Consider the following 12,007-nt stretch of genomic DNA (forward strand, 5'->3'; position numbering starts at 1 on the left):
TTAAACTTGAAATGGTTAGCTAACTTTTTACCTAATTTTGTGAAGTCTCCAAATAATAATTTTGTTACGAAAGTTTCTCATATTTTCAAAATGTTGATCAATATACCTTGTCAGTTAGGTGGCAATCCATATCAATTTTCCCTTCCTAAATCTAGTTAACCTTTTGTTTTTAAGTATGTATAGTTTATAATTGTTTAATAACAAAAAGTTCAATAACTATTTACCTACTTGTCTTAATGAAAAGCAAATAGCTTCCTAATAAGTATGTGACTTAGGGTATCTTTATGAAAACCAACAGTGATGATGATGATGATGATGATGATGACAGATACGATCCTCCTCTAAGCCTGCAGCAGATCTACTGCTTAATAATTCTACCTTATTTAAAACTTTAATAATAATAAAGAATTTTATGTTAAAACAAATCATGTTCTCTAAGGTGTTCTAAGAAAAATGTAACTTTACTGATATATTTGAGTTTTTTCATAGCTAGAATTTTCAACTTTACTATTTTTAATTTGTGCTCTTTAACATTTGCTTATACATTGTTAATGAAAATAAGTAAAATCTGTATACGAGGAATAAATGAATTAATAGTTCTTTTTTCCTTTTATAAGAATTTATCAGAATTGGTAGAATATAGCACCACCTTATGCCCTATATAAGGATTACAAGCTAGTGTTTTATTTTTGCTTTATGTTTTCAAAAAATTATACATGGAATTTCTTACTGTCATTTTGAAATATTTTTTAACTCAGACCTCTTCCATTTTTATCATAACACTCAAACTGCCAACTTAATCCATAATCCTTTCAAATTGATTTATTTGAATGAGCCAGCTAATTTGTCAGTACTTTTTTTTCTTTTAATTGATAACATTTTAGTCTAGATCCTAGAGAAAAAATTTTGTCTGATTGAAAATCTGTTTGTTTTAAAGGAAATTTAGTTTGAATAAGCATTGTGTGTTTAAAAACTCTTGTAGATCTTAAGAATTTGAATGCTTCTTTTTAAACAGGAGAGCTACAAATTCTCCTAGTAATGTTTTTTAGTATTCACAATAATCTGATTATTACTTAAAGTTTGGTTGATATAAATAATGTGGTATTTGTCTTACTTCTATTTTATAATAGCTGGTGACCTACCATTTCCCAGGCTTATTAACCAGGTATTGTAGTGTGCAGTTTGACTGTCTTTCCAAAGAAACTTATAAATTTCTTTCTACCTGTACCTTTTTCAGAATTGGAACTTAGGAAAGACCTCTAATAAAAATGTTTAACTCACTTCCCAGCTAAATTTTATGAAGGCTTCTCCTGTCAGTTCATAGCACTGCCCCCAGAAGGACCATAAGCACATGGAAAAATTCTTCCATCTTTGAGTTTCCCAAATGCCACGAATTATGTTCACTACCAGTGTACCTGGCAAAGTACATTAATTTTCAGTTTCATTTAAACATTTTTAATGGGGGTGGGGGAAGGCTGCTACACCATGATTATAATACAAATTTAAGAAATTTTCCAACTACTGAAACCTACATTTTTAAAGTAAGGAAACCAAATAATTTATCTTAATGCTTCAATATTTGGCTGATTCCAAATGATAATGCTTTATCATACTTTATTATAATAATTCATAGACATGAAGTTTCCTTTACTAGCTTTTTAAAAAATCATGGCTGATATTTAAGTATCAGAAAGAACAGAATTTTGAATATAGTTTGTAGTTTGGATAGACAGTAGGGAGTCCTTGGGTTCAGCTCTTGTTCTGTAGTCAACGAGAATTGTAACTAGAGCATATCACTTTATTTTTCACTATCATCAATCAAAAGATAAATCTGGACCAGATTGCTTCTAGACTTCTTCTACCTTTAATATTCCGTAATTCTCAACTAGTATCCCTTACCATTCCAGATGGGTAAATATAAAAAATATATTCATAAAGTACACTAGATGAAATTCCATTTGATAACGCTGTAGTCAAAATTGATTGAAAGGAAAACATTTTAAATGTCAGAATCTTAGTTCAAGCTGTGTCAAAGGGTAACTTACCTAAATACAATATGAGTCTATCTTTCCTTGTCTGTAGGAGTCTTCGCCATCCAAGATCATGTTGATTATATTCAGGCCAATTGGCTTTGCGGTAATGTCAGCATCTGTTGTTAGTCCATAATATATTCCCATCCAAAAGATTTACAGGGAGGCTAAATGAAAGTCTTACATACTCTTACTCATCATTAATAGTTGAACTTGAACTTTTGGCTCAAGCTCAAGTTTGAGCCTCATTGTGTTATAAAAATTTTGAATTTAGTATACTGAGCATATTTTCTTTTGGAAGCATGATCTAATGGTAAAAACATTCATCCAGAAGTTTTAGACTCTAGACCTGATATATCTACAATCTCCTTGTAAAAGTCTGAATCAGTATAACCTCTGGGTACCTCAAGTTCTCTGTTTATTAAAATGACTAATTTATATCTAGCCCATATTGCCTTATAGGGATGTTGTTAAAATATCATATATAATGATTTGTTTCTGTCATGAGCAATATACTTATGAAGATGAATTCCAATAATTTAAGGTCATATTTTAATTTCTCAGAATTAAAAGTACACATATCTTTTATACCCCAAAGGTGTGACAGTGCATGTCATTAATGACTGACTGAAAGCTTGAGTAATAGTTCAGCAATAATGGTAATTTCTTAAAATTCAGTGTAAGAAGAAATCTCGAAAGAAGAGATGAATATAAAAATTGAAAACTTACATAAGTTGAAAGATAATCAAAACTCAAACAAAAGAAAATAGAGAAAAATAAATGCATCAAAGCTTACAAAGGGAGGTTAGTACCTAAAATAGTCAAAAGAATTATTAAATATGTAAGAAAAATGTCTTCTTCAATAGAGCTATGAGAATAGGGGATGGATAAGAGGTTCACACAAAAAGACACAATAATAAGCACATGAGGAAATGTTCAGCCTTGCTACTAACCAGAGAAATTCAAATTAATGCAAAAAATTATTACAATACCATTTTATTATATCATTTTATTGCATTAATATAGTTTAATGCAAAAATCATTACAATACCATATAGTATAAAAATATATGGAATACTCTAATGAATATTTTATGTACTCACACCTTGCTTAAGAAATCACCCCCTCGACCACCGAACTTTGTAAATAACACTACTGACCAAGTTATGGTAATGACAAAATTATTACATTATACACCATTGGTTATATAAAATTAGCATCACTCTTTTACAAAGCAATATGGGAACACATGTCATTAGACTTAAAAATATACATACCTTTTGCCTACACGTGCTTCTGAAGGATATTATTCATTAGAAGAAAAACATTTAGGTAAAGTAGTATTCATTTTATCATTATCTATACTGATGAGAAATTGGAAATTACCTAAATGCCCAACGTTCTAGAAATAGTTAAGAAGATAATGGTATACCAACTCAATGGGTAATTATAGAACCAGTAAAATTGAAATGCTGAACAAATTTTTTTATTGTAAGATATACATAGCATAAAATTTACCATTTTAGCCATTTCTAGGTATACAATTCTGTGGTATTAAATGTATTCACATTGTTATGTGACCATCACCACCATCCATCTCCAGAACTTTTTCATCTTCCCCACTGAAGCTCGACCCATTAAACAATAACTGCCCATATCGTCCTCCCCTCAGCTTCTGGCAGCCACCATCCTACTTGCTGTCTCTGAATTTAACTACTCCATCTCATAAAATGTAATCATACCATGTTTGTCCTTTTGTGTCTGACTTATTTCACTTAGCATGATGTCCACAAGGTTCATCCAAGTGCCACATGTGTCAGAATTTCCTTCCTTTTTAAGGCTGAATAATATTTTGTATGTTTTCACCACATTTTGTTTATCCATCAATGGACATTTGGAGTCTTTTTACCTTTTGGGTGTTGTGAGCAATGCTGCTATGAAGAAGATGTACAAATCTGTTTGAGCCTCTGCTTTCAGTTCTTTTGGGAATATACCCAGAAGTGGCATTGTTGGATCATATGGTAATTCTATGTTTAATCTTGTAGGGAACTGCTAAACTTTTTTTTACAGTGGCTTCACCAACTTACTTTCCCGCCAGCAATGCACAGGGTTCTAGTTTCTCCTTGTTAGCATTTGTTAATTTCTGGTTTTGTTTTTGTTTTTATTATAGCCATACTAGTGTGTAGGAAGTGGTATCTCACTGTGGTTCTGAGTTGCATTACCCTAATGATGTAATGTTGAGCATCTTTCCAAAATGTGGATATTGACCACCTATGTATCCTCTTTGAAGAAATGTCTATTCAAGTCCCATGGCCATTTTTTTAGATTGGGTTTGTGTTGTTGTTGAGTTGTAGGAGTTTTTAATATGTTTTGGGTATTAAGCCATTTTCAGATATATGATTTGCAAATATATCCTCCTTTTTTGTAGTTTGCCTTTTGCTACGTTGATTGTATCCTTTGATGCACAAAAGTTTTTAATTTTAATGAAATTCAGTTTATATTTTCTTTTGTTGCCTGTGCTTTTGGTGTGACATCATTGCCAAATTAACATCATAAAGCTTTTCCCCTATGTTTTCTTCTCAGATTTTTATAGTTTTAATACTTACATTTAGGTCTTTGATTTATTTTTTGTTAATTTTTATATACGGTGTAAGGTAAGGGTCCAAATTAATTATTTTGTATGCGGATATCCAATTTTTCTGCCCCGTATGTTGAAAAGACTGTCCTTTTCCTATTGAATGGTCTTCGTACCCTGGTTGAAAATCATTTGGCCAAAAATGTGAGAGTTTATTTCTGGGCTTTCCATTCTATTCTATTGGTCTGTATATTTGTCTTTATGCCAGCACCACACTGTTTTGATTACTGTAGCTTTGTAGTAGGTATTGAAATCAGGATTTGTGAGTCCTCCAACTTTGTACCACTTTTTCAATAGCAAAATGTTTTGGATATAACATTAAATGAAAAAGGCAGAGCATAAAATAATATTAATTAGAATGTGAAAAATAGTTTTTTATATAAGGCCAGCACTAGGAAACATTACATAAAAATCAAACTAGGTTGGTAGAACTATGAGGATTTTTTCCTATTTTTAAATTTCGAACTTTAAATTGTATTTGGTGCTATGAAAATAATTATGATTTATGTAATAGAAAAATGATGTGTAAGTACACATTATGATATTTTAGGCTTTAAAAATGTGAATGAGAAATTAATCTCAATGTAAATTATGTTCTTATCTTTTCAGTGCTATATAAATCAATAATGGATTAAGAATATCTTTGATATTATTGTTATACAGCAAGTGCAGACCTTTTCAGTAATTATCTTAATATTATCAAAGCCTTGAACTTATTATTTAAATGTCCTTACAGATAATTTTCCAAAATCATTCTTTGTAAAGTAACTTTGAATCCTTATTAATATTTTTGGAAGTCATTAGGAGTAGACTAGAAATATATGTTATGTTATAGGTTGGCAAGCCTACTAATGATAAAGTGAAAAGCATTTTTGCACACATCTATGGTAATGGCACAATTCCTCATACCTTCCATAGAGAATTCTTTACTTTCTACATAAAGTACCATCTTTAAGTTGTACTTAATTCTAGTTATAAGATCCCATATAGACATAGTAGTTTGGACTAGGAGAAGGAATTTGGCTAGACCAAGAGATAGTAGAACCAACCTTATAGAAAGGTCTTCCTCAAAACTGATATTTATCATCATTTTGCTATAGCTGTGAAACTTACTCAGTTCTTTTAGTTACCTAAACTTGAAACAATTATGGCTGACACGTACTTTATCTTTTAAATACAAAGCCATATCACGTTTTCTTTGAACATATCAGTTTTAGCAGTCCTTACTTCTTCATTTTTACTATGCTCCAAGCACTAATCTCACCCTGATTATTGCAACAGCACATTTTTTTATCACTTTCTTTTCAATACTTTTCCCACGCTTATGAATTTTATTTTTCTTATTTCTTCATTATGTTTTTTTCCTAAAGTTTCACTATCTAAATTCTGTTGATTCTTCAAGATACAGTTCCTGGATTACCCTCTCAGTTTATATTGATCCTCCCCGCACACACACCTATCAGTCAGACAAACATTTATTGAGCACCTACATTGTGCCAGGCACTATTTTAGGAACTGGAATTATAATATTACTTTACATATACAATTCTTTTTCTGTTCTAATCATATACTACTATCAGTTAATTGAATTGTGTCATGTCTGTTTTTTAACTCTCAATAACATTGCAAAGTCCTGGAGGTCAACGACTCTATTTGACATTTCTAATATATCCTCCTCATGTTTCTCCTCATTGCTATGTGTGCTGGAAACATTTAATAAACATTGTTTGAAACAAAATTTTTTTCTTTATTTCAGGAATGGCAATGCGTCCAATCAAAAGGTTGCTTTTTCTTAGAAGAAGATGGTGAAATCATTAGTCATCAATACAGGATGCAAATAGCTCAGAGATCCATGGTTTATCTAACAATTAAGCCATTAAACCTGAGTCAAGTTGAAGGCAAGTTTAAATTTTCTGTTTATTTTTAAAGATATCAATTTGTGCTGTCTTTGAAAATACTTATGTATTTGATAGTCCTATTTACTGAAGAAAATAATCTGCCTAAGAAGCGTGGTTACATGTGTTTAAAGAAAGTGTTAGCTTATACATTGACCGTATTATCATATTTTGCAAAGCAACTAAGTTGCTTTTTGTATATGTTTAAAGCGTTTTATTTTAATTCATTTAAAACAAAGACAAAATGTTCCCTGGTTTCCTTATGACATAAAATTAACTTCTCATTTGCTAATTAATCCTTAGCTTTCGTCATTTATCAATTTTTAAAATTAATATATTTAAGAGAAGTTCTATAGGAACATAATTTAAGACAATATGAACTGCAAGTATTTTTGAATACCTTCAAGTCCTATGTCATATGACTTAGACAATTCTCACTAAGAATCTTTGCATTCATGGTAATATTCTTTTTTTGTACACAAATGCTAGATGAAAATTAATGATTTCCTAGTATCTAAAATTGTTATTCAGTAATTTTTAATTAATAAAAAATGTCTATAAGAGTGCTTTTCCTAAATATCCTTTTAATGTTGACTGTTTTAAATATTAATCTTTATTTTATTATGTTTACATATAAACATTTCCTTACTAGAGGTTTCTTCCCCATTCCCAGTTATTTTCCTCCTAAAGTAGAGATTCTGAAAGTTTTCACTGTATGTCTTGTAGGATACTTACAACATTTGGTAGTTGATACTTTCAAATAACAATAGCCGTTTTTCAGATAAAGGTATCAAGATAGGTCTGCAAATTCAATGTAGTCTCTGTATTTTTACAAAAAAGATGACCATTTATCAAATATTTATTGAGGTCCTTATATACTGTCATTGTAGGTGCTTAGGATACATCAGAGTATAAAAGAGACAAAAATCCCTACCCTTATGAATTTACATTCTAGTAGGAGAAATAAACAATAAATAATAAACATGATAGACAGTAAATTACATGGTATGTTAGCAGGTGGTTAATGCTATGGGAAAAACATAGATGGAAAGGGGCATTGTGACTGCTGAGGGAGTAAGTGTTGCCACTGAAATGGAATGGTTAGTGTGTGGTTGATTAAGAAATTGGCATTTGAGCAAAGACTTTGAAAGAGGTGTATCAATTATCAGTTGTTACATAACAAGCTACCCCATACTCAGTGGCTTAAAACAAACATTTATTGGCTCATGAGCTGGCCTGCTGGACAGTTCTCGTGGCCTCAAATGGGCTTGATTTTTCTTTGTTGGGCTCACCCATGTATCTGCAGTCAGCGACAAGTCAGCTGGAGCCTGGCTTCACTGAGTTTGGCTGGGCTCTCTACTCTGTCTGGGGTCTCAGCTGGGACGTCTTGACTTTGCTAGATATACTCTCTTCTCCTCTAGTAAATTAGCGGGGATATGTTCTCATGGTGTAACAGGGATCTGAGTGAGAAAGCAGAAGCACCAGAGGGCCTCCTGGGCCTGGGCTCAGAGCTGGCACGTTACGTCTGTTACATTTCGTTGTTCACAGCAAGTCACAAGAGAAGTCCAAACGTATAAGGTGAAGAAAGAGACTTGACCGCTTTATGGAGGAGCTGCAGAGTCACATAGCAAAGGGCTGTGGATACAGACAGAGACAGACATTTTGACTGTTTTCTGCAGAAGACAGAGGATTGAGCTTTGTGGATGTAGGGGGGTGGAAGGGTGAAGAGTGAAGGAGATGAGAGTGTGCCAGGTGTTAAACAGCAAGGCGGTTAGAGTGCTAGAGCGGCTAGAATGAAGTAAAGAGAGAGTAGTCGATGAAGACAGAGGATTAAGGACAAAGTCAGGCAGAGTTGTTTGTTGTTTGTTTGTTTTAACCATAATGAAGACTTGGGCTTTTCCTCTGAGAGAAATGAGGCACCCTTACGAGGATTTCCCATGGCTGCCATCAAGGTTCTACCTTTGATTTTCAACAGTTTGACTATGTGTTTATGTGTTATTTTTTTGTTAATACTATTTGTTTTGTTTTTTGGGTTTTATCCTGCTTGGACCTCTCTGAGCTTCTTGGAAATATGGCTTGTTGTCTTTAGTTATTTTTAGAAAACTTTCTACCTTTATTCAAATATTTACCTGCCCTCTGTCTTCTTTTTCCACTTGGATGGCGCCTCACATCTTGTCCTCCTGTGATTTACCACAGATAAGCCAGTGCTTGCATCTCATCTCTCTTTGGAAGGGTCTGTCTTTCCATGGATTTCAGGATACTTGGTTGCCCTGTGACCTCAGCTCTGATGGGTTCAAGAAAAGTTATGATTTTGTAGTTTATGCACTTTCTTATTGTTAGGGTGGAAGCAACTTTTTTCAAACTCTCGACTCCATGAGAAGATTTTGAGGAGAGACATAATTTTAACCAGAGCAGTCTGGTTGCTGTATTGAAAGTAGACGGAAGGGCGCCCAGGAGAAAGGAAGGAGACCAGCTAGGACACTATTGCAGAATTCCAGAAGGGGACTGACAATCCTTTGAATTGGAATAGAGAGAGGATAAGAAGAGATTCTGGATAAAAACTGAAGGTCGCAACATAGGATTTCCTGAGGATTAGTTGTGATATGTGAGAGAAGAAAAAAGTTAAAGATGATTCCAAGATTTTTGGCTTTAGCAACCGAAAGGAATGAGTTACTATTAACTGAGGTTGAGTATAGATGGACAATTTTTTGTTTTTGTTTTTTAAAGATACGGGGAAAAGTCAGTTTTAGACATAGAAATCCAAGTGGCAATGTCAAATAGGCGGTTGGTGATGTGGGTCTAATATTCAAAGGAAAGGCTCTAGCTGGTGAGACAATTTTGGAGTTGTCGGCACACAGGTGGTGTCGGACATCACCTCCCTGCTGCGCCTCCACACGTAAGCCAGTGCTGGTGTTCCATCTCTTCGTAAAAGGTTTTGTTTTCCCTTGGATTTCAGGCTACTTGTTTGCCCTGCAACTTCAGCTCTCTGATGAGTTGAAGAAAAGTTAACAATTTTTAGAAAGTGTGTATATAGAGAATGTTTCTAACAAGGTGACTGTATATAAGTACGTACCTTATTGCAAATGCTATGATGTTTACATATAAAAATAGTATGTGTATTTCTTAAAAAAAAAAAATCCAAAGGGTGAAGAAACCACTAACTTCTTTTTTAGATAGGAAAGAGTAAGTAGTGATGGCTTATTTTAAGATTTTGGGTTTTTTGTTTCTAGGAAAACCATCCCCGTGGTTATCAGTTGATACTGCCTTGTATATTCTTAAGGAAAATGAGAGTCAAGCAAATCTACAGCTCCTGTGTTTTACTGAACTACGAAATAGAGAAGTATATATATTTGTTTTCTAATGTCTAATTTAAAAATATACTATGAACTCAAGTTTGGGGAAAATAATCGTTTTCCTATATTTTATTTTTTGTTAACTTTTTCATCTCCCTTTGCAGTTAAGGTATATACAATACTTAAAAACTAGGCATATTATGTATGTTTTATTAATTGTGAAGGACTTCTCTTGTTTTCTAAGTTTTAAGAATTGAGGATTGATTGGCAGTCTTAGTTTCTTAACTTGTAAGTTGTGTGACATTGTACTTCACTCTCTTCTTCTCCAAATGCCCTGATCCCTCACATGTGAACATTTTTTGTTGTACTCAGGAAAAAATGGTTGATGCCAGTGGACTTTTTCCCTCTAACTACAAGCAGCTCAGGACTTTGGAAAAGTTGCTTTAGGTGTTTGTCTTACTTATACTACTACTGCAAAAAAGAAAAACTTCAAGATTACTATCCTCAGGCATGACTCACAGCGTTCAAAAATAGATTGATCTGAAGAAACGCTTTGGAATGATTTTATGTGTTGTCCATGGGGTTGCTCTGATCTTTTCTAATTACGTATTTACTCAGAGGCCAAATATATGAAGCAGATACATAAATGTGGCTATTTATTTTATGAGGACTACAAAATACATCTGCTACACAATAACAGGAATAATACTATTCAAGGGCTTACTGCAATATCATATTTAATCTTTATATAGGTCCAACGACAGACAAACATTTCCCTGATGGAATGTTATATAAAAGTCTTTATTGTAGGCTTCCTAACAGACAAGAATAGTTATAGGCAAGAAACAAATAAAATGACAGAACTTAATGTTTTGACTCAACTCTTCTTCAGAGCTGACTACAAAGTTAAGTTCAAGATAAAGCATTGTCGAAAACAATATCTTTTCCCATTTTGTTTTGGATAAAATTACTTTCTTATGAGATTGCATGTGTAAAAATCTTAGTACATAGTAAGCCTGTAATAAAGTTTGAATGAGTTTCTATTTACTTCTGTACTATATAGACTTCTGGTTATCTGTAGTATGTCATATTTACAAAGGATTTTTTTATTTTTAGTTTTAGTTTCTCAATTATTTTCTTTAAGAAGAGTTTTGTGCCCGTGAAAGTCTTTCCCTTGTCATATGTGGAGATAAGGGAGGTTCAAGGGATAACATATATTAGGAAGCTGCAAAAACGACTTTTCATTCCTGGGTATCAGTCTACAACTGGCCAATCTAAAAAATTATGCTTCCAAAGGATGGGTTTGGTCAATCTTTAGTCTTCAAAATAACCCTCAGTTTTATTGGATTGCTTCTTATATCAAAATAGCACATAGTTACTTTAAGAGGATATGGTTCCTCTGATTTCTGAGGGCAGAAATAGGACTGAACCCAGAATTCAGATGAGCAACTTTATTTTGTATATGAGTACCCAGGATGACCTAAAATATACCTGGGTTTTGAAAGTTTTTGGACACAATACCACACAGAAATTGCTACGGCTATTCTTTGATGAAGGGCAAATAGCTGTTTGCTTAGCTATTATACATGACTAGAAAATGCTTAGATTTAATATATTTTACAAAGACAACCCTTAGGTTTTATAGGAAGCATTGGGCTTTAGAAAGTACCTAGAAGGTCCGCAGAAAGGTACCATTTTGCTTTCTTTTATAGAACAGGAGAATAAATGTCCTATACAAATGTCCTGGCACTCATTATAAATATCCTGTTATGGAAAAGAATTTTGTATAAGGTAGATTTATTTGGGATTCTGCCATCTTGTTTTATAGTCCATATTACGTAAGTAATAGTAAAATTCCTGTCCTTTTTTCAAATCCATAAATGGATTCTTACAAACATGGCTAATTTATACAAATGGTGAACTCTTTTATTTTGTGTCATTGAAATCTGATTTTAAAATCATATTTTTATATTTGAATCAAATTAGGGAATCATAACCTGAAAAAAATATTCTAAGATCTATGTCTTTGCTTCCTGTTGAAGATATTTGCAACACAAACATTTTCGGAGATTATTGGGGAAGATTTAGAAATTATATAACTTCTTATTTGTTAGAGTTTTGGGCACTTAAAAAAAATAGATAGAGAACTACATC

The 12,007-nt window shown here is 32.7% G+C and overlaps 1 protein-coding gene across 2 annotated transcripts in view; it reads left to right on the forward strand.

Annotated features, from left to right (window-relative positions):
* EFCAB7 (EF-hand calcium binding domain 7) overlaps positions 1-12,007 on the forward strand; it is a 46,146-nt gene that overhangs the window by 10,976 nt on the left and 23,163 nt on the right. For both annotated transcript variants that reach the window (XM_019731483.3, XM_019731490.3), the window contains 2 exons: positions 6,422-6,563; positions 9,791-9,900. In XM_019731483.3, coding sequence (XP_019587042.1) covers positions 6,422-6,563; positions 9,791-9,900 — 252 coding nt within the window. The remainder of the gene's footprint in view (positions 1-6,421; positions 6,564-9,790; positions 9,901-12,007) is intronic.

Source organism: Rhinolophus sinicus, chromosome 14 (assembly GCF_057876585.1).
Source record: "Rhinolophus sinicus isolate RSI-liver-muscle chromosome 14, RSI-T2T, whole genome shotgun sequence".
Lineage (NCBI taxonomy): Eukaryota > Metazoa > Chordata > Mammalia > Chiroptera > Rhinolophidae > Rhinolophus > Rhinolophus sinicus.